Source organism: Chenopodium quinoa, unplaced genomic scaffold (assembly GCF_001683475.1).
Source record: "Chenopodium quinoa cultivar QQ74 unplaced genomic scaffold, ASM168347v1, whole genome shotgun sequence".
NCBI classification, from domain to species: domain Eukaryota; kingdom Viridiplantae; phylum Streptophyta; class Magnoliopsida; order Caryophyllales; family Amaranthaceae; genus Chenopodium; species Chenopodium quinoa.
In genome coordinates this window covers 5450765-5475106 of record NW_018745684.1, presented here as the reverse complement: position 1 = coordinate 5475106, position 24342 = coordinate 5450765, and the positions used below count along the sequence as shown (strand labels likewise).

The 24342-nt window shown below is 32.0% G+C and overlaps 2 protein-coding genes across 3 annotated transcripts; both read left to right on the top strand.

Annotated features, from left to right (window-relative positions):
- The first annotated feature begins 5298 nt into the window (after positions 1-5298).
- Positions 5299-10699, top strand: LOC110717901. 2 transcript variants are annotated; one of them, XM_021896689.1, is made up of 11 exons: positions 5299-5571; positions 5841-6034; positions 6122-6182; positions 6286-6334; positions 6596-6650; positions 6735-6822; positions 7796-7914; positions 8667-8792; positions 9296-9364; positions 9705-9859; positions 10481-10699. In XM_021896689.1, exons 1-9 carry the CDS (start codon positions 5343-5345, stop codon positions 9308-9310), a joined length of 936 nt encoding a protein of 311 aa, XP_021752381.1. In that variant the 5' UTR covers positions 5299-5342; the 3' UTR covers positions 9311-9364; positions 9705-9859; positions 10481-10699. The 2 variants fall into 2 exon arrangements, with proteins under 2 accessions (XP_021752381.1, XP_021752382.1); XM_021896690.1 differs by having other exon boundaries at positions 9278-9364.
- Positions 10700-17402: 6703 nt separating this feature from the next.
- On the top strand, positions 17403-19163 carry LOC110717890 (protein SHORT-ROOT-like). The gene has a single exon (XM_021896674.1). It carries the CDS (start codon positions 17615-17617, stop codon positions 18935-18937), a length of 1323 nt encoding a protein of 440 aa, XP_021752366.1. The 5' UTR covers positions 17403-17614; the 3' UTR covers positions 18938-19163.
- Positions 19164-24342: the final 5179 nt, after the last annotated feature.

Genomic DNA, 24342 nt, shown 5'->3' with positions numbered 1-24342 from the left:
ATAATGAGTATGTCATCCAAATATTTTGCCTTCTTTTGGTGCTGTTATGGCCTTATGGGGAGGGGGTTACCCAAAAAAAAAAGTAAAATTTTGCAGCGAACATGATTCAAGCACAATGACCAATTACTGTGCATTTTGTGCCCGAATGCGGGTCCTTATCATAGGAAAGACTCAAAATGTTAAGATTATGGATCCAACTATAAAGAAATTCCAAAGCAAGCTATGTCTAAACAAATATTTCTGTCTTAAACAGAAAGCAAAGGTAGCTGGAATCTTTATTTAAGCATAACCTTTTCAAAGCCCATCAAAGAGTAAGAATATGTTTATCATTTTACTAAACCCTCACTTATTAGAACATCTCTGAAATCACTTACCCTATAACCCAAGAATATCTTTTAAAATTCATTGGAAATTAGTTAAATCTGATAATCCAAATTGATAATATCTTTGCCTCCATAAGGACCACTGGGATGGCTATGATCCCTATTTGTACGCTTCCTTCGTACTAGATTCCTACTTTTGCAAGTGACAAGTGCACCCTTAACATTTGTTGATCTACAAACCAACAAGGAAAATTGTAGTGCCAATATTACACAGCCTAGAGATGAACCAATAGCTAATCAATTATTTTAATCATCGGAGACGCATCTTCTAAATGGAAGTTACCAATGACAAAAAAGACATTAAGAGTAAAGATTTGGTCCTCTAAACAGCCTAAGTAGGAAAGATAGGAAAACCTCCATGTTCAAAGCTATGGAGTCACTAACTCATGCCTGCTGAGCCCCTAGTTGCTCAGTGCTCACTTGACATCACGATTCACGACATGCTTTAATTTCTCAAGTAAAAAGTCTATGACACCTCCCAATTTCCTACACTATACCAAAAGAAAATAATCGACATGAGAAATGTGACAACCACAAAAGAAAGCTAATCACAAGCATAGTCCACAATATATGCCAACGACCAATACATATTTCTACGGAGTAATTCTATTGATGTCAAAGCAGCTCATCGCATCACAAATTTACGAAAACATCTCCGTGTAAGTATGTAACATAAGTAAATAATACTCCTACAAACCTTAATTCATTCCATTTCACAAAACCTCAAAATTCGTGCATAATCCAAAATTAAAGACAATGCAGACACCAATATTACAACTTCCACTCACATAAATTGAAAAATTCTACTCTATCAAAGCAAAAACCATAAAAAAATAATAAAAATAAAAACAGTACCTGAGCATTTGAATGATGAGGAACAGATTCAAGAGTTGAAACCCTAGCTTCAAGAGCGCCAAAATTATCCTTCAACTGCGAATTCAAACGAAGAACAACAAAATTAAATTAAAAATTAAATCTAAAAGCAAATTGAAAACCCTAAGAAAAATGCATGAAATCAAAGCGAAGAAAATAGGAAGTTGAAATTGGGAAAGTGAAAGAGAGGAGAGAGAAAATACTTGATTGACGAGAAGGTAGCGATCTTTGGAGAGGTCTCGATGAAGGTAGTAAGCAATGGTGCCGCCGGTGAAGAGCGCGCCGGAAGTGAACCATAACAGCCGTGTTCTCATCATTTTCCGATCAAATTTCTTTTGATCCTAAAAAAACAATATTTTTGTCTAAATGTAAATTAGAAAGTCAATTTGGAGAATTTTGTAATTTAGGCCTTGTTTGACATCGTTTTTTGTTTTTTTGAAAACTAAAAACCAAAACAGGAAACAAGAAAAAGGTGTTTCCACTTTTTTGTTGTCAGTTTTCAAAATTATCATGATTTTAATAAGTTTAACTAATTTTTATTCATTATATGATATATATCATATGATTTAAAAAAACAAAAAACCAAAAAATAGAAAACCACAGTGATGCAAAACGAACCCTTAAGAGTGAATTAAACATTGGGTAACAGCCTAACAGGTCCTGAACCCAAAACTGGTCTAGCTGGGACTGGTTTCGAACCAAAAAGTACCATTTATGTTTTTAGTTCCGAATCAATCAATCAATATCAATCAATAATATAATACTAAAACAGACACCAGAAAAAAAAAACAGACACCAAAAATGACACGTGTCATTTACTGGTGCTGTTTTTTCCCTCCATTTTTTTTTTAAATAAAAAATTTAAACAGCACTTTATATACTATATGAAATCTTATTTAGTAATTTAAGGAAAATTAATAAAATCCTACTATAAAATCACCACCATACTACTATTTTAGGTGCAAAATATGGAATAATTGAAATCTTTCTATATTATTTTAAGTGCAAAATATTAAACTATTACCTTGCGAATATATCCTATCTTTTTTTTCCCTTAAATTTTGTATACGGTATATAATTGTGTATCATGTACAAAAATAATATTCAACGGAGATTTTTTTGGGACACATGATTATATGAATACCTTACTCTACATGTTAGGTATGTCTTACATAACTTGATTGATCTAATTGACTATATTATATATATACATATATATTTTTATACAATTTAAATATCGAAAATTATTCTAATTGACTTTCATAAGATATCCAATATTATATAGTATATGTTATGCTATTTAAATTTCAAAATATTTTCAAATTGACTTATATAAAATATTCATTTGCCAAATTTAATTAACATAATTTACGCTATATAAAAGCCATAAAATACAACTCTATTAGTCACAACGGTTTTTATTTCGTAACTTTAATTTTCACAACATTTCCCCATACTTTTTCATTCATAGCCGGATATTTCTCCTTCATCAAAGACTACCTACCACAAAAAGTGCAAAAGCGATTTTGCTTATATGCACTAATGTAATTTATTAGGCTTGATGTAAAGTGTTATTTTTGATAAGAATTGGTGTGGTTTTGTAGTCTAATGAAAAGGAAAAAGAATTGGATAGAAACTTAGCCTTAGGGAGGAAAAAAAGGTTAAGTTGTTCAATTACATGTTGTTAGATTTAATAAGCTAGTGAGAAGTACAATATTTAGTACATTTTAAGAAACGAGATTGGGAAAAAAGTAAGTATGGTTGACTTATAGCCTATGGTATAAATTTGGTTGCCGTGCTATTGAATGTGTGGTGATTTTAAGATATGATACTTTGAATTCAAAGTTTTTGATTTTTTTTAAGCATGACCTTACGAAAAAAATATGGATAGTGATCTATTTTTCTTTTTTTGATAAAATAGTGATCTATTTTAGGTGTTTAGATTTTATCATTTATTTGGTTTGTTTAAGTACTCTATAGAAGAGTGGGATTTAAGATTCTATAGATAGCCGAGGGTTATGGTCGCATAGAGTAATAAATTGCATTTTCATTTATGCCTTTTGTTTACAATCACTTATAGTTTCACGAGGTTTCAAGTCAAACATTAATGTAAAAGGTGTTATGACTATTAATTGCATGTTTGCCTTAGGTTTAGAGTCTTATATTGTGAAGTGATGAGTTATTGTATATAAATTCAACATTATTGTGAATGGTTTTTTTTGTGTTAATTAATTTCATAAGGATGTCGAATACAGATAGTAATTATAGTAAAAGGCGTGGGCGTGAGCCTTTGATACAAGGATCTTCATCGATGATGATTGAGGCAAATGCTTGGGCGAATACTATGTCAGCTAGCGTTGAAGGGGCATATTTTCATTTTGTATTTTCTAAATCCTATCATTCACAGGGAATTCTTTTATGTCTTGTTTTTGCAACCTTTTCACAAATCTTTTTTTTTAAAACCCAAACCCAGGATTAAAAAAACAAACAAATAATTATCCAAACTGAGCTAAGCCAAAATCAGCAAAGAGCTCAAAACCAATACAGAAACAAAAAAGTATCACACCACACAGAAAGCAAGAATATGTACCTTTAGCAGCCTGAGGAAGACACCAACAAAACAATAAAGGCCAAAAACTACAGCAATGTAACCTGAACAAAGTCCAAACACAGCATGAGTACACCAACCAAAATACTACTCACAAAACCACAGAACCTTGCAACTCAATAGAAAGAAAACAATAACAGCTCCACTGGAAATTCTACATTGACCTCTTCTATTCCCCAACACCATGCAAAATATACATCATGAACACCAACATTCAAACCTTCTTTTTTTCAAACACAAAACATCACACTAATTCAAGATCCTAAGTTAAAAAATCCAACATCAAACAAACAACTACTTTCTAACAACTCCCTTGTTAACACACAACATAACATTGATTCATTTATTTTAATCACTGGACATACTTTATTATACAATTATATAGTTGTATTTCCCATCACTTTATTTTCAACTTATAAATATTATAATTCTTTTTTTTTTTTTTTTTTTTTTTTTTTTTTTTTTTTTTGTAAATTGTTGTAGAACTAACTAAATGTTGTAATTAAGAGATGTTGCATGGGTACTAATCTTTGTTAAGTATAGGTATAAGATTAAGCAATTTTGTTTATTTGGAAAAAAAAATTAACTCTTTCTTTATGTAAATTATTGTGTAACTAATTAAATATAATAATTAATTATAAAATTTTGTTAATCCGTGCAATGCACGGGATTTAATCTAGTAGTTAACCATAATTACCACATTTTAACTAAACCATACAAGTATTAATTAGCGTTCTATACACCTAAAATGAACTTATTAGACCTAATTAATTACATACAAAGTACATGTATTAATTTTTCAATTTATGTTTAAGCTGATCAAATTTGTGTTTTTAGTTCACCTTATTTGTGCTTATTTTTTCTAACATGATTTGATTGTCTTATTTGAATAAATTTTAATTTTATATGCACACTAATTTAATTATAAGGGAAAAAAAAATCAAATGGGTCTTGTTAGTTTCGTAATAATGAGTATTTTTATTAATATATATAATTCTCATAATTTTATTTATTACAAACCTAAAGATAGTTAGCAATAAAAAGCCGCACATAAAATAATAAAAGTGTGATCATCGAACTTATTTTTTCTGATCTGATTTAAAATACTCCGTAAGTAAAAACAACGTAAAGTAAGCATAACCTAATTAGGTCACTTTCTTTTCACCTTATTTTTGCTGAATTGGAATTATTTTTACTGATTAAAAATTATATTTACCGATCTTGATTATATTTACTCTTTAAAGCTACTGATTTTTTTCACTAATTAATCAATCAAAGCCTTGTTCCCATAAATGAAAACTGATTTTCACTAAACTTAAATTATTACTCAAATTAATTTTATTGAATATTATTTTTTGTAAAGAGACGATAACGCCCCTTTAGTCTCCATTATACCCTTATATCCCCAAGTAAGTGAATGGAACTCCCAGCGAAAGTCAGAAAGAAGTATAGAGGACTAGAGGTCAGAGGAGAGAAATATGGAAGAAAGTGGAGTGAATCCAACTTCTCCAGGGGTCTCCCCTGTTCAACTCAGCGATTGCCTCGAAGATCTTCTCAAATTCATTCTTCAATCTTCCATTAATGGCACCCTTGCTTTCAACCTTGGCTTATCTCCTGATTTTTGTTCAGGACTTCTTAACAATGATCATTATAATAATGAAGATGTTAATCATCCTTCTCATCTTCAAATCTCTCCCTCTTCTAATGGTAAGCTGTTTCCAACTTTTCTTTTACGGGTTAATAATGTTATCGACTTTTGAAAACAATTACCTTTTTTCTTATCGGGTTTTGAAAAACTCGCAACATTTTGACTTTTTACCCTATTCACCCGCATACTACATGAATTAACTCCCTACATTATCAATTTTTGTCAAAGAGACTTGCTATTTACTACTATACTAGAATTATAATTAACTCAATTACTATAGTATTATAGATTGTTGTTTCATTGCTAAAAATTAATTGGGTTAATGCAGATATTTCAGAAGGGGTTCCATCATATCCTTTATACAAAAAATTTGCTTCTGCTTTGCAACAATGTATTATTTCGGGGTCATTCTTTTCAACAAGTGAAAAGGTACCTGAATTAGTATCTGAGGATGAATCATTGCAAGATATGAAAATTCAATGGAATGAGTTGATATCTCAAAAAGGGTCTGAATTATTACATGTAAGTTTCCTAATTGAAAAAGTGATGTATTTAGGATTAGTAAATTTTTTTTTTTTTTTTTGTTTGATGAAAAGTTAATTTCTGCAGATGTTGAACAGCATCAAATTTGAAATTCATGTTCAGGAGCCTTATTTTTCGCAATTGAAAGGTATAATTGGATTAGAAAAATGTACATTTTCTATTTCTGCCTTGTTATATATATGAAATACTTATGTAGTTATGATGGTTTTGAACTTTTGATGATGTTGCAGATGGCATGAAAACAGTTGAGGGAAGGTGTGCAGTTGGTAACTATAATCGGTATACACCCTTGCCGTTGTCAGTTTTGATTGTGTGATTGAATGTTCCGAAAGTACTTGGTATTCTAATTCCTCTAGGGTGCTGGAAATGATATAATTTCTGTTATACGAAGTATTAAACAATGCTGACAAAGACACATGGGAAGCTTTATCTAGTTACGGAGATTAATTAATCATAATGATATCTGATTCCACTTCATGTTAGGATTTCAATCATACTGATGTTTTGTATTTTGGTTTATTTGCCTTCTTGCCTGTTTAGGATTCAATCAGGAGATTTGGTTTTCTTCAACAAGTGCTTGATGCTTGAGGTTCAGGTATTGATGTACTAGTGACGTCTTTATATTTTATTTGTGTGATCAAATTGTATATTGAGAGCCCTGTCATGTGAGTACTTCTAGGATGTTCGTCATTATTCTTCATTCTTGGAGATGTTGAAAGCAGAAACTTTGAAGGTTGTACTTCCAGGTTTACTAACCATTGAAGAAGGTAATACTTCGCAACTTATGTTACTTATTCACTACTACTTCAAGGTTATTCTACATGTATAGGCAGCCAATAGTAGGATGAACCAATCTAAGGAAAGAAACTACTTTGCATTAGAAAGTATTAGAACTTTTATTGAGCTTTTCATATCCAAGTGAAAACTACTGTGAACTTCCTGATGTTTATATGCTGTATTTAGCGGCAAAAGAGTAAATATGTTTTTTTGTTGACTTATCCCTATCTGATTGCCAGCAGCCTAGAATGGGTAAGGTTTTATTTGTGATCATTGTGAGAAACTGGAATGGTCTGGCCTGGGTACTGCCGTCTATTAATTACAAAGAATAACTGAGTTTTGATGTAGACAGTGGAAAAAAGCTAACTTGGCGCAATGTAATTACTGCATTATATTGGTGCATGTGGAAAATAAACACTGGGCTCTTTTCTAACAACTCGATATTGGTAGCAATGTGGCATATATATGTATAGCATAATTATGGATGTCAGCAGAAAGTTATTTTTTTTTCCACGCGTTTCTTTTACATTCAACACAAAAGGGGGAATTGACTTTTTTTAATCGATCACAACAGTGTATCTTCCTATGACATCTTGCATTAGGCACATATGGTATTGGGGCATCCTCATTCTTGCAACAGAGATTCTAACAATTTTAGAGGATATAGATGCTATGCTGTAGGGAACATTTCTAATATGGTATATTATGCCTTGGCAGGAATTATAATTTGATTGGGAGGAGTACCGGAGTTGTAACATTAAAGTTTAGGTCTTTCAGTAGTGTTACATTATCTTTTGGCAGGTTTAAGATTGTTTTGTGACATTATGCACTATGATAAACGTGGGGAAAGGAACTTCCCCCACCCTTGGGAGTGACTAGTTATACTTCTGAGGTTATGTCAAATCTAATATCATTTACATACATGCTATGAATATTTACGATTGTTAGCCATTCTGTTTGCAGGTGAGAAAGTTTACAGAAATTTCTACACCAAGGAAAAGGAGCAGTCAAATGGCGTCCTTGCAATATGTGTTGGCAGACCAGCTTCTCAGCCTTATACTGTCTTATCTGATGTTATTACGGCAAGTTTTTATCCTTCCCTATCAGCCTCAATTTTTTTAATGTTCTTGTATCTATTCATACCTATACAAAACCTCATCATAGAGTGCTAAGTTCCCATCTCCCATAAAGTACTACCCTCCTTAGCTCCCTAAATTTGTGAATTAATTGAAGTCTTCTAAAAAGGAATTAATGTGCAATAGATGGATAGAATAATGCATTATAAATTTCAAAAGTTGTCTTATGTAGTACGTTAAATAGCAAAGTTAATTTCACAATAGCCTTAGTATTGTAGAGTAAATTTAGTAATCGGATCAAGCTATACCTCAGGAAGTTGCATGTAGATTATGACTAAGATTGGTTGCATATAGTTGGAGTCTAATATTATATTATAAGTATCATTTAGAACTTCATTTTTTTCAAGCATAATTGAACACGGATATTGCCTAATTTTTGGAGTGATTTATTTGATGAATCGAGAACTGGATTCTCTGTTTCACTTTTAAGAATTACCTTTAATTTTAAACTGTGTATTGTTTTATATTGTTGAATATAAACAATCTGGTAAACCTTAGCATAAAAAATTGGTTGTTGACATGAAGATACCTGTTCGTTTATTTCTGTCTTCTCATATTGGTACCTTTTTTTGAAATCATGTAAATAGTACTATGTTGTAGGTCTTGTAGCATAGTGACTTAGTGGCGTATTACTATGTCGGAACTATTTTTACAAAGATTTGTTCCACTCCCCTTATCTTTATATTTTCTCTGATCAGGGCCTTGGTCATAAGGGCATCCAGAGCCTTTTAGGACTTAAGCAAACTGTTGGGACAATTTCAGAGGCACTCCCACCTCCAAGATCAACGCTCCTCTCATCTTTTGCATTGCCGCATAAATCAAATGTATGGATAGTTAATTATGGTTTTCCTCTTATGTTCACCCATTTACATGTACTGTCTTATTTAGGTTTCAACTTCTTGTGATTTTCGCCAGAGACTTGTTTTGGAGATGGATTATATAGATGATAGTGATGTTATCATAGGAGCAGAGCTAAAGGTCTTTGATGCTGTATATAGGTTTTATGTAGATGAAAAGGTTTTTTACTTTTTCAATAGCATTATATCTCCCTCCTAAGAGAAAGGCTTTATATCTGATACATCAAAGTATCTGAAAGGTGACTATCCAACAGTTACTTTATGTTAAGCCAGAAACTTTGACTATATGTTAACAAAAAGGACCTCCTGAATTTTGATCACACTATAATATCTGTATGTGTTTCTGTGGTTTAATTTGTCCATCAACTATATATTTGTAAATCTTAAATATGCCTGTATATTTTGATCATTGCTGCATATTAATCGATTTCTTGGTTAACTCGAGATTAAAGGTTGCACCTTGACTGAAGGTGCAAGAGCATTGACTAAGCATGTCAATAGATGCAGCAGCAATTATTGGGGTAAAGTGGAAGGAAATGGTGAGTACAATTTGCATGTGACTTTGTCTACCTTTCGATTACATGAATCTTATATAAAAGTTTGGTTCAGGATTATGGTTTGAATGTTGGATGTTCTGGTTTGTCCTTATATCTAACCTGTATACTTGATTCTCTGATTTATTTTTATCAGTATGAGACTAAAACTCGGTCCACAATTTGCTTCCATGTTGCTTTAAATGGACAATTTGGTTATATTTAGTTCAATTAAGTGCCAGGCTGAAGGTTGCATTCTAGAGTTTCGTTAACCTGAAGAATGCTCACTTTCTGAATCTGCCTCAAACAAGCAGTCCATAATTTTGAATTCTTCTTTTACTTTCAGATTTCAATAAGAACCAGCTTGCCAATGAGGTCATAACACATATCATAGGTCATTGTCAATGGTTGAATGTGCATATTGTCCAACCACATGGTGCTGTTTTTGAAATACGAAATTCTCAAGGTTATGGTGCCCGGTGGTCTGCAGATGGTACCAAGGTAATGCTTTTATAGTTTCATGCATTTGCTTATATACAATTGCAGCTGGATTGTGAAATGAGCCAAATTATGGCTTTATCCATTTCAAAATTAAGTCAATCAACTTGTCATCACATATTCCTCATACGTCTTAAACTTGTTGGAAATTCTTGAAGAATATATGTTAGACTATTAAAGGTTACACCAACGTTAAACTTCCCGGACAAAATTTAGTATTCTGCCTCTATTGACTTTATATTTCCCTACCTGGTCACATGAGAAAAGTCTACACCACAACCCAACTGTGGCAAATGCCACATTCCACAACCTACCTGTGGAGTACACTGATTACGCTCTAGATTTGCAATGCAAAGCCATAAAAGTTGTCATTATACCAACATAATATCCCTTTCTCTGTAAACCTTCATTGAAAGAATGGCAATCTGCTTTTTGCTGCAAAAATCCTAATATAATTTTGACATTTCATCACAGCACACGGTTTTTTGTTAATCGATCTCTAATCAGCTTTGAATGCTTAATGATTGCACTGAAATTTCTGTGTCAATTGTACAGGAATTTTATACTTGTCTCATCTTTGTGATGATACTTTGTTTTGACTCTGAATACCTTGTTTGTAATCAGTTCATAGGCTATCTGGAACCATACATGGATAATGGACATTTGAAGAAATGGAGGCACTAATTCGTTTGTGAGAAATGTAAACTTATAAATCCGCTCCCAATTAATACTTCAAATTACAGAATGTAAACTTATACTGCATCTGTTTGATACTTTGATGTGCTGAGACTGATATTTCTTCGTACAATAAAATTACTCTTGAAAACCTGCTGTCTGGCTTGCTATGTCATGAATTTGCTCTTGCTTGATTTGTTTCTGAGCATTGTGCTAATTTCATGCAATGTTTTGAGCTGGGACGTTCATATGTGCATCATGAAGATAGATAATAAAGGAATTATAAAACATCTGCATGGCTGCATTCTGTAGTGAACTACTAACTAGTGATGATAACTTGATAAGGTTTTCAAGTATTTCATATTCATAATTGTGACTAGGTGTTTATGGTTTTGTTTGGTAAAGTCCCGTAAATATAGTAGATATTCTGTATTAGGTATAGTAGTATTTGCACACGGCCACACGCTAGCATATTTAGCTATAGTAAGCTTGAGACTTAGATCCCTCCAAGGGTAATGGGGCGGGTATCTCCGCCCCATGAGCTGGCAAATATTCGCCCATCCCTGCCTAAATGGCGCGAAGGTGGGGGCGGGTTTCTACTAAAACCTGATCCACTGACATCCCTAGAGTAGAAAGTCGTCCTTCTCACTATTATCAACTGTTGCTTCTATAAGGACAATACACCCCACTCCACTTCAAACTTGCTAATTGAGTTTACATATATGAACAGGCCTTGCAAACATAAACACTATCATGTTGTTTCTATCAAACTCTGTCCAAATCATAATCATAGGTCCAAGTCAATTCTAAGAAAAGCAATTGTATTAAAACCTAAAAGGGATAATTATTACTCTATCCGTTCAATAATAATCTATACATATGACTTTTCTCACTATTTATATAATAACTTTAATTTAATTTTGATTTTACTAATGTATAATACAAAAAAATTATCATGTAAAATGTTTTTAATTAGATATTGATATAAGTTACATAATATCAACTTTTTTTTTAATATAGTTCTTGTTTGTGTTTTTTCACGATATTTAAGAAATAGGAGGATAAAGTACATTAATAAAAGTGAATAGTACAATTATAGACAAAAGTTAGAGAGAGAAGGTGGAAAAAAGTACAAAACATGTGCAAAATTCAAGGATAATTTAGGAAGTATAATGAATAAAATTAAAAAAATGAGGGTATAATGGTCTTTACATATTATCCAAAAATTAAAACAGGAACAACATTTTGGATATTCAATATAGGAAAACAGGAACTATATTTAGGGACGGAGGGAGTATATTGTAATACCCCGTATTTTTATACGTATATCAAATTTAAATAAGTATTTCATGAAGTATTCAAATAATACGAAATGAATTATTTAGGGTTTCTTCAATACAAAAAGAATGATTTTAATTAAAAATATATTTTATTATTTAATAATCTTGAAAATATTGGATTTTATGATTTAAAATATTGGGGCACGTTATTTAATATTAAATAATTTAAAAGTCAAAGTTTTAAAGAAAGTCAAATCCTAATTTGATTAGGAAAGGGATTATTAAGGGAAGTAAGTAGGAGGATTAAGAGAGAGGGTATAAATACCTCTTATGTGCCTAGGGTGGAGTTCACCCGAAGGTAAATTCTCTCTCTCCTCTTATTTTATTTTCCCCCTAATTTTCCCCTTTCCCTTTACTTAATTAATTTAATTATTTATTGTTTAACCACCACACACCACCACCACACACGCCGGCCACCACCACCAACCTTCGCCGGTGGCAGCAGCCACCAGGCAGCGTGGCAGCGGCGGCCAGGTGGTTGCGTGTTGCGTATTCTCCGTTCGTAATTTTCTTAATTTCGATGTAATCACGTTTAAATTCTAACTCGTCCGATTTTTACAAAAAAAATAGTGTTTCTCGTGTGTAAACAATATTCTAAACAAAACTCACTACCTAAGGTAGTGAGCACCACCCTTTCATGGCCAAATTCAGCCTCTAAATATGGTTTTCGGGCAGTTTTTTATTTTAACGAAAGATTTATGTTGTTTTTTCTTATTTTAATTAAATCTACCCTAAATCTAATTATTGTTTTTGGGTTTTGTGATGATTCTTAGGGTGTTACATATACAATTTTTACTAATGGTTAAATATTCATATTTAAGGTCAAAATAGTGCGTTCGCAAGTGTGTCCATTTTATCTGTGTCAATTAATATAGAACAAAGGGAGTAAAAATAAAATTTATACTCCGTATAAGGTGATCTTCAACTTAAAGTGTTCTTCTAAAAGACTAAAACTGACTTTCATATAATTGCTTTGTGCTAAGATAAGTGTCAATTCGAGTATTTGGGTCGGATTCAATAAGGTAAGGTCAAGTCACGTATATTTCAAATTTGAGTCATGCTAAATTATCATGTCCATATAAATTGAAATCTGAATCAGGTATTGTTCATGTTGGTTTCAAATTGGGTCAGCTTTAAACACTTCTAATTGTAGTGTCAAATTTTTCCCAAAATAACCTTAATATTAGTAAATAATAGGTGAATTTATCAACACTAGCGTTTGGGTATCTATTAAGTAGCTTTTACTGGATCGAACGTTAATAGTATAGTTGTTTTCAAACTAATCACATCAATGTCTAACCATAGTCAATTAATAGAATTATAATTCGTAATGTCATTACAATAAAGTTACTTTACGAGACATTTTGATAAATCTTGGTTATTTTGGAATTTTCCAATATACTCGGACAAAGTACTTCGTACTACGTATTAGATATATGGTACAAATATTATAGAGGAACACCTTTAATTTAGGGTTAACTCGAGACCCCTGAGTATGTAGTTTTCCCAACAAAAAATGAACACAAGTTGGTGAGGAAGAGAAAGGAAAAAGGGCTTGCGCAAGACTTATAAAGGGTCCTATATATTACAATGATAGCAATTTCATTATCGATCATCATCTTCGTTAGTACTTCTTGTCTATGTTTGAGATTGAAAATGATGGAGAGGGTGCCATTCAAATTCAATTAAAGTCTCTTTTATTTAGTATTTACCAACCAATATTACCAATTTATCACACACAAATGACTTTGATAATTGAGTTATACTATTTTTTTTTTTTTTTCAATTTCTTCATCATAAAGTATAGAAATAAAATCAAGTATATATGACTGCCACATGACTGCCACCACCTTCACAACTCAATATTACTTGAGCGGCTTGATGGGTGGTAGCCGGATGTTGCACTTGATAGGTGGTGGGCTTATGTGGTGGTCGGATAAACCAACGACCAACATCAAAAATATTATTTCCTCTATTTCATCATTAAAACCCAATGATTCAAAATATATATTCAAAACTAATACTCGTGGTAGAGATTTGAACATGTACAAATATTACAAACCAAGAAAAGGTTAAGAAAGATCTTCACTTTGTTTTTCTTTTTGAATTGTAAAGGGTACAATGGGATGATTAAGAAATGAGTAGGAAATACAACTAGATTGTCACTTTCTTATGATATTAAAAGGATCATAAGAATTACCAAAAGTACACATCCACTTGATAAATGACTAGAGTGAAAATATGTGTTATTGGTAGTGGAGACATGTTATATCATGCCACACGTAAATATTTTGTGTTTTTCTGCTTAACTTATATATTTGAGACATGGCATGTGATTATCTAGAAAGTATAATGTTTTTATATATTTTGTAATCATATTAATAGGAGTTATGCTCAAATGAAGCATAATACAATTGCTTCTTTCTTTTGACATTTTGGCAATTAATCAATTATTTAATTAAAATGTTTAATAATTCTATTGATATGATTTACTCAAATAGTTTTTATATTTATCCCTTTTCATTTAGCTAGCTAAGTTGGGGTCTAATTCGGTCGGTTTTCTTGATTTGCCTACAGGATGAATAACAGTGTTTGTCCTGTTTGAAGCCCAATAGATATCTGTAATTACTAATTAGTACAAGTTGTACTTAAGTTGGCGCAATTTGCTAATATTATGATGTCGTGCCCCGTAATATAAAGCCTATTAAATTTCGAATGGTTCATATTCGAGTTTGGACATATCCTACTAGATTGTTATATACATTTGGGTGCACGGTGCACCCAAGGATTTTGCTCATTTAATGATTAAATGAGCAAAAAATACCCTTTGGTACCATGGACTCGGGTGTATATAACTATTTTCAATGCTTAGTGGGGAAAGCTTTATAACAAGCGTTGTTGTATTCTATGGCTTTAATCTAAAACCAACAACTGGTTAAGCTAGAACAACCCCTTACTAAATGCTCGTAACACTTGATTATTAATCAATTCGAAAGCTAAAATTTTTTAATATATGAGGTTACAAAAATTAAGTTTAATTTATTTTAACCGTTATCGCTATATATACGCATTGTGTGGAGCACGTAATTGCCTTGATTTAATTTTCGGGGGCGAAGAAGGTTGTATGTATTGTTAATGACCTTAATGTGGTGCTATCGTTATGTAGATGGCTGCTTCCTCAACTCCTCACCCATCCAAAGTTCAATGGTTACATGTGGCACAACAAATAAATGAGTTATTTGATCATCACTTATTACGGATTAGTTATTACTCTCTTTTATTTGGAATTGTACTCGTTTACTATAAACGTGATCAAAACTAAAAATCTTTTACCATGTCTTTAATCTATCTGTAAGGAAAAAAAATATATTATCAAGTGCGATTTTATAGGATTTAAAAGGCCAAATTAGAAAATAACACCTGCAAAAAAACCCGATTTTGATTATAACACCAAAACATTTTGAAATTTTATTATAACTCCTACAAAAATCCCAAAATTTTGGTTTCACCACCCACTAACGGACTTTTGGATGGAAACCGTTAGTGGGGCCTGCCATGTACACGTGTCAGCTGTGTATTGGTTTTAAAAAAAAAAGATAAATTAAAAAAAAAAAATAAACCTAACCCCCTTACCCAGCCAGCCCCACCACCGGCCACCGGCACCACCTGCCCAGCCGTCGGCATCACCTGCCCTCGCATAATCCGGCGAAACCAGCCCCAGCCCAGCCCTACCGCCAGCGCCACCTTAACCTAGCCCCTCACCTGAAACCACCCTCTTTCTCCTCCCGCCAGAAACCGACCCCCTCCCCTAGCCTCACCAAGAACCCAACCTCAGCAGATTCCGGTGGTGTTGCTGCGTAAAAACCGGCTGAAATCGCTGCGAAATTCAGCAGATTTGCAGGTGGTTCTCCGTCAATTCGCAGGTAGTTGTCTGGAAGATTTCGTGGCTCAAGAAACCGGCTGAAATCCTGCAGAATCCAGGGAGTTTCGTTGGTGAAGTTTCGGCGATTTCGCTGCTCAGGAAACCGTCAATTGCAGGCGTTTTCGCGGAGGGTTGTGGTGGGTGGGGGTGATTTTTCGGGGATAAGGAAGGGGGAAGGGGATTTACGGGGGGCTGATGTTGGTGGGGGTGACGGCCGGTGGTTTCGCCGGTGAAGGAAGGGAATCCGACGACAGTTGGGGTCTCCGGCAGTGTAGTGACGGTCGGCGGTGGTGGGGCTGGTGGCTGGGTTAGAGTTTAGGGGTTTTTCTTTTTTTAATTTTAATTTTAATTTTTATTAATTTTTATTTTTATTTTTATAAATAACTGACACGTGTTCCTAGTGGGTCTCACTAACGGTTTCCATCCAAAAATCCGTTAGTGGGTGGTGAAATCAAAATTTTGGGATTTTAAGTGGTGTTATAATAAAATTTCGAAATGTTTTGGTGTTATAATCAAAATGGGGTTTTTTTGCAGGTGTTATTTTCTAATTTAATATGCATTTTTACATTTTAGTTTTTTTAAAGATATTATAATAAGTACACTCCAATTAAAGATATTATTGGTCAAGTTTGAGTAGAATTCAGGGTAACCGAGAATTTAAATATTATAACTTTTTAACAAACATGATTAAAAGAATCTTTAAAAAAGTATATCCAAACAACTAGTGTTCTTCTCAATGTTTACTCAAGTCAAACAACTTTCATTAATAATTGTAACATGTTAAAACTCAGAAAAAGTGAAAATAGTTACAAATATGAATGATTAAAAAGATTCCATATAATATCTCTCAAAAGGTATTTATACCAAATAATTAATTAGATCGAACCAACCTTAACTATTCATAATAGGGGAACAAAAGAATGGCAGAAATCGTTGATAAGCATTATATCACAACATACATGACATAATTTGGTTGAATAATTTGCCAACCTTGACATTTTTAAATTTTGTTTTCTTAAAGGTAATGAGTAATTTATACGATCTAATGTTTGGTACAATTGCTGTTGTAAACTACTCCAATTACATATTGAAATCAGTAAGTCATCATTTCATTGATATAATAATTTTAGCAAATTCCTCTACAAATCATCTTAGTTATAAATTTGAAGTATGTATTACAGCAGTTCACTACAATATATACATAATAACATTTTTCCTCAAAAAAAAAAAAAATATACATAATAACATCTATTGATTAATAACATTCAATTTATAACTAGCTTAGCTGTATACTTCAAGATAATATATACTCCCTAGTCCCTCATCTCATGCAACATTTGACTTTTCATGTTACAAGTCTCCAAAAACACGATTTAAAATGTAATTAATATTTTCAATTTTGTACACATACAACTTACTTTAAAAAGTTACGGAGTATACTGAAACAAATCTAACAAGATTTCACGTGACTGTATTATTTCTTATGAAATAATGAAAATTTGTGATCAAATAATAAAGTTTCTAAGTTTATAAAGGACAAAGGGAGTAGTAAATACATGCATATACTATATGCACTTTATAGGAAAACACATGCATATATACTTATTAACGTACAAATTGTAAACCATGCAATCTGAATTTAATTTGAATAGAAAAAGAAAATTCCATGCAACTAGGATAATGCTGTTAAATCATATACATTAATAGGAAAAAAAAATATCATCATATACTATAAATGTAGGCCTTTTTAAAACCAATGATTCTTTATTTAGAAACTATTCTTCACATTCTCTGAAAAGGGCATAAGCTAAAATTGTTAAGATGCCTCATAGTGACTCTCTTCTACCCAAAAGAAGTACATCGTTTCCACTACAACTTCCTGGAAAATGGTTGATGAACAACCAAACCATTAAAAAGCCCTTGAAAAGCTATGGAGAGTCAAGTAGTTATGTACCGCGATCTACTAATAATTCATGTGTAGGATGGGTCTTAACACTACTCCATGAGTGTGCAAAAACGATATCTCAGAAAAACCCTAGTAAGTGCCAACAAATTCTATGGGTGTTAAATGAGGTTGCTTCCGCGTATGGAGATTGTGATCAAAGATTAGCATATTACTTCTTAAAAGCCCTTTTTGCCAAAGCCAACAACTCGGGACTTCAACTCTATAACACCCTAAAAATCATTGAAGAAAAGAACTATTGCTTCGATACATATGTGAAGCTTATGTTGAAGTTCCAAGAAGTGAGTCCATGGACAACTTTTGGTCATGTTGCTTCAAATGGTGCAATATTGGAAGCCTTAGATGGGGAGAGCAATTTGCATATAATCGACTTAAGCAACACCCTTTGCACCCAATGGCCTATGTTGCTTGAGGCTTTAGCCACAAGAAATGATGAAACTCCACATCTAAGGCTCACACTAGTTGTATCTACTAGCTTAGAAACAATCATAATCAAGGAGATTACCAAAAAGATGGAGAAGTTTGCTAGGTTAATGGGTGTTCCCTTCAACTTTCATGTGATTGGTGGATTGGATCACCTTGGAGAGATCAAAAAAGAAGATTTGGGTTTACAAGAGGGTGAGGTGGTTGTTGTAAATTGTATTCAAGCTCTGCAAAGAGTTCGTGTGGAGAAAAGAACAGATGTAATTGACATGATTCGATCCACCAAGCCTCGTGTTGTGACTATTGTAGAGGAAGAAGTTGATCTTACATCCACAAGAAGTGACTTTGGTAAGTGCTTTGAAGAGTGCTTAAGATTCCATAGGCTATACTTTGAGATGCTAGAGGAAAGCTTTCTTCCAATTAGCAATGAAAGGCTCAAGCTAGAGAGAAATAGGTCAAGAAATATTGTTAACTCCCTAGCTTTTGATGATGGTGAAATCGAAGAGGAATATTGGAGGCCAGATAATGCTAGTCAATGGACTAAGAGGCTCAAAGAAGCATTTTGCCCCTTTCATTTCAACGACGAAATTCTAGGTGATGTTCAAGCATTGTTAAGACGATATAACACTAGTTGGAGTCTAGCTTTGCCACAACGAGATCATGAAGTGGGAATACACTTAAAATGGAGAGATGAAACGGTTGTTTGGGCTTCAGCGTGGAAACCTAACCTTGCTCCATCACCTCAAAATCCATCCTAGGGCTTTTGGCATACTTCTACAACCATTTCTCTCTATTTATGCTACTTCAATTATACTGTGCCTCATTGTTTGAAGGTGGTTTATAATTAGTTATTGCCTTTATTTCTTTGGATTGAACTAGTTTGTTTCTTCTTTTCTCTATTACATTATATTGAAGTCTAGCTATATATCTTCAAACATGAATTATATAAGAACATTCATGTACTATTTCACACATGATCCCAAAATGTGTCATGTATATCACATATAATAATGTATATCTAGCTAAATTCAATTATTTTCTTCTTGAGTTTATGAAGAACGAAGTTACATTGTTAATCAGATCATACTAATAGAAAACATGAGATCCCTTTTTTTTTTTTTTTTTTTTTTTTTGCCATCAATCACTTACATTTGTGTGTTTTTGCAAACCATCTATATGATTTGGCTGCTTTGTGTTTTAGCTTTTATTGTTTGAAGGTATTTGCACCTTTTCATAGAAACACAAACCATGAGATCGATGGAATATTTATTTATCCATTAACTCCTCAACTTTATATGCCAAAGATTTTATGTCGGCAAAAGAATAACTTTGTAACAAGATATCAAATGTTTTGATTTCACTTGACATACATCTATATTTAATCATGCTCCAATCATGTAATAAATATGTGAAACATATAAGAGCACTATAAATTAAAACGTTATTTCTTTGTTAATATTTATCTTTTAGATTTTGAGTATTTGATAGCTATCAGTGTAGCGGATAGTTGTCAATTAGATAATAAAAGTTAGTTGTCAAAATAGTTGTTGGTAGTGAGTGTTTAATTAGCCAAAAAAATAGGTATTGAATTCTAAAGGAATAATTAATTCTAATAATTCAGTCTTTGTGTCATTCACTAATAATAATTCAACCTTTCGGTTATTTTTTAATAATCCAATTCTAAAGAAAGTAAAAGTTATCAAATTTGTTTAAAAATTTACTTAGCTTCAATTGATCAAACACTAATTACTTGGTTAAGTTTTACTCTCTTAATTGCCCTTAGACAAGTAATTAACGAGGGAGTGGAGATACATCTTTAAAATGCTAATATATTTAACGTGTGATAAATACCATCCAAACAATACCGCTAGTTCGCTACCACTCTTACCACATAAAGAATCAACTGCTATACCTTTTCCGGACACTGAACTCCTAATATTTTATTTATGTTGTGTTTTTCAACCTAATCAAAACGCCAAATACTATATTTTATATAAATCAATTACTACAGCAAAACAAGACTTTTTGCAACCTTTGGCATTTCCTTTATTTAAGGGGGAGGGCCGGGGGGTAGGGTTTGTATTTACGAAAGCTTTAGAAAAGATCAGGAAAGAAATAGGGAATAGAATGTTTTGGTTAGATTCATCAAAGTATGAAAGTTATAGTGAAGCAAACAAGCCAACTCATCAAGCTCACAATTCACTTGTGGTCGAGTTTGACGTACAATGTCTAGATACTAGATAGAGGCTATATAATTGCTTATACTTGGGTTATTCATTTGGATTTATCTTGCATGATTCTACAAAGCTTTTCAATTAGTTGCACAAGGTGCAAAAACGGGGGAAAAATTAATACATTATGCTTCATTTGTTCTTGACATGAATACTTGTTGCATAGCCTGCATTATCCGTGCATGCACATTGGTAATCCAGTCATTCTTTCCCTTTAATACATTATTTTTTTATTTGTGTGCAAGGGAATTACTTGATAAACTATTTGGCTACAAGAGGGCCGGAATTACAGAACTTTGTGATACAATCTCTCATTCAACTGTTGTGCCGGCTCACAAAGTTTGGTTGGTTTGATGATGATAGATTCAGGGGCGTGGTTAAAGAGTCCATCAGCTTTCTTAGCCAGGTTCTTATTGTTGTAGATATGCTCGTTGATTTCATTTGTAAGGTTGACACAGTACTCAAGAGCAGATGTTAAGTAGATAAGTCTTGATGTTAACATAGCAGCTTCAAGGAAATGGTCTTTCCTGTCCGAAAAAACAAATAATAGCATATGGATTGGATAGTACAACTTACAGGCATTTGATACTCAAGATGTCTCTTTGACAGACTTAGGATTTGAGTCCACGATTTGTGATCCATGATATACAATTTTAATCTTCTTAAAGTTAAAGCAATCTCAAATTCACTGAAAATGTTTGATAATACTCTCTATATTCCGAATCTGGTTTCAAGTGTTGGTGACTGTTCTCATCTGTAATCTTATTAAGGGTCTTTATTTGTATTACTTTGTATGCTGGCAAATAAGTCCTTTGGCGCCTGTTTTATGATTTGAATAATTTAGGTATCAGGCTCAGCTGCAGAAAAACTTAATGTATCACAGGGTTTTACTTTATAACAAACTGATTGGATATTGTGCATTGCGATCTTATTATGAATATCTGTCAAATAAATAATCTGAGCCTGTTATCAGTGCTTTGTTTCTAGCTTATTGTTATAGAAATTGGAATGTGATGAGCATATCATTAAATCAAGTATATCATTAAATCAAGTGTTCAACTCACTGCATCAGTTGTTGATACCTTGGAATTTTAGGCTGAATGTGTACTTACAACAGGAAGTCTATATTCCTTCCCTACCTCCTAGGCTGCCACCTCTTCATATCTTCCCCCGTCCCCTCTTTTTTCCTGCTTCTTTCGAACCTTTGGCAGTTGGGAGGTTTGGGTGGAAGAAAAAATTGACTGTTGCTTTTTTAGTAGCCTCTGCTGAGTAATGTCTCTGTGTTGTCAGATTTTGACATATGTGTTTTGTAAATTCTAATACATATGGTTTCAACTTGGATGATTATGTGCAGCTAGCGTACATATACTTGGAGACTTGAGTTTGAAGAAAGCCAAAAAATGGCGGCCAAAAGCTTAAAATATGCCAAGGAAATTGCTGAAAATCATGAGATAGAAAAAGCAACATGGAAGAAGGAAAAAATGGCTATGCACAAAACATTGAAGGATATGACAACACTTGTCCAACATTATTGTCCTACTAAGCCTCCTACATCTACTCTCACCCGCTCTCGTGATGCAACTAGGTGATTTTTATTTTCTTGGTGGTAATTTTGTGAACAACTGATTTTAAAATTTGGAGGCATATTTGTATATCGTCATTAGTTGTTATTGGAAGTAGCTTCCTTTAAGTGGGAGGTGATTTTGAAACAATTAGTCATATGGTTTTTAATACATTGATACAAAATTGATGATAATTTGGTTATTTTAATATGGTTTGGATATTTGAGTAAATTTGACATTTTGGTTACTTTAATTGGTTTTTATTTTTATTATACTTGATCAAGGGTTACTAGGTCCGTCGGGGGTTACTAGTGTGTTAGCTGGCCACACGATGTGGCCAGCTACACACAAAAGTTGCTGTATAAAATATCGGCCCTTAATTTGTAATATAATTTTTCCAACCGTAATTGTTCAAGGCTTTACCTAAGTCAATTTATTTTGTTTGAACTAATTGAAACTGGTTTATATATGAACTAGATGGAAGCCCGTACGATGCACGGTTATTTCAACTAAGATTTTTAATTATTTGATTTATTGTATTTAATAATTTCATACAAAATTACAAAATATTTTTTCCGTTATATAAAATCTTTAATGTGAAATGATAAATTTTAATAATTTAAATCCTAAATCATTATTCATTGTTTTACCATATCTTTTATTTCGATAGAATCACCAACCTCGTCCACAACCAACCTACTATATCAATGGATAAATTGAACCGTGAAATGTTAGCCAAACCAAAATTGATATAAATTAAATCTTTACATTTATATAAAATAAATCAATATATTTACCAATAAATGAAAAATTGTTGCGATATAAAATCAAATCTATGCACTGGAATTTTTTCATCATCACCAAAAATAACCAAAGCCATCCATATATTAAGTATACAACATCTAATCGTATGTCATTACATAAACAAATAATTGTTAAGTATCCTAAATAAATACAATGTAACTAATAATTACAAATATAAATTTAAACATAAGATTTTAAAAATTACCCGGACATTAATGACCTAAAACAAACACAAAATTACTAACACAAAATTCGCTTGATGGGGTTTTGTATTGATACGAAATTTTATTTGTGTCGTATGATGTGTTAGTTCTGCATGTAAAAAAATATTTAGTAAATAAAACCATAAACATATAATCATTGAGTATCCCAAATTAATACAATGTAAGTAATAATTAGAAATACTAATTTAAACATAGGATTTTAAAAATTAAGCTTAAAATTACCCGGCCATTGATGACCAAAGATTAACACAAAATTACTAACACAAAATTCGCTTGATGGGATTTTTTTATTGATGCGCTATTTTGTTTGTGTCATATGATGTGTCAATTTATAATGGTAGGTATCACAAATTTTAATTTAACTATAATTAACGAACAATTTGTTTTTCTTATCATAAATACTATCAAAATTTACCTTATAATGATAGGTATCAAACTTTATTATAAGCGTTTATCATTTAAATATTTTTTTAGTATATTTTTTGGATTTTGTTATACTCGTAGTATTGAATTAATAAATTTATCTTTTCCTATATTTTTACTTTATTTTTTTTTATTAAAATAATTCAATTCGTGGATTATAATCTACGTGGCATTAAAATTTTAGATATATCAAATTTAATTCGTTACTTTTATCGAGGTGGCAACATAATTTTTTAATTCAAAAATAAAATACAAATCTTTCTTCTTCTTGGTCGAAATAAGTATATTTCTTACGTGGCGCTCTGAATACTCTCCAAAAATGGCTACTTTATTTATATATATTAGATTGGTTTATAGCAGAATTTATACATGAATTTGAGAAAACTTATTATTAGCAAAACTAATTTTGTTAAAAAAATATCTTTTAATTATTATGCACTTTTTTTTTTGAGGAATAATTATTATGCACTTCGCATGATACAGGTTAAAAAAAATTTTAAAAAAAAAAAACCCTTTAATTAAACATGTTAAAACAAAAAACCAAAGAGTATAGATGGCCAATGACTTGTTTAAATCATTCCAAATTGAATCTAGCTTATTTCAACTCTATAGTCAATCATATTTATCCTAAATATCTATCAACATTTTTATATGGTCTAGGTGTAATCAAATCAACTTCGAGACTCAATTGAATAATCAATAATGTCTGGTCAATTGTATGAGGTCAATCATATTCTTCCTCCATTTTTTATCGCAATGTTTAAGATTTTCCACAATCCACGCAAACTCTTCTAACCACCTTTTGTGATTTGTACGTAAGCAAAAATATAATCATGTGAAATCTTGTTATAATTATCCCAATTTATACTTTCACAACAAAAAAAAAAAAAAAAAAAAAAAAAAAAAAAAAAAAACTTTT

Excerpts from the sequence above, each read along its gene's own strand:
- LOC110717890 (XM_021896674.1), top strand. The coding sequence starts at position 17,615 with ATGCCTCATAGTGACTCTCTTCTACCCAAAAGAAGTACATCGTTTCCA.
- LOC110717901 (XM_021896689.1), top strand. The coding sequence starts at position 5,343 with ATGGAAGAAAGTGGAGTGAATCCAACTTCTCCAGGGGTCTCCCCTGTT. Across the intron at positions 6,035-6,121 it reads AAGGGTCTGAATTATTACAT|ATGTTGAACAGCATCAAATT; the intron begins GTAAGTTTCCTA and ends TAATTTCTGCAG. Across the intron at positions 6,823-7,795 it reads TTTACTAACCATTGAAGAAG|GTGAGAAAGTTTACAGAAAT; the intron begins GTAATACTTCGC and ends TTCTGTTTGCAG.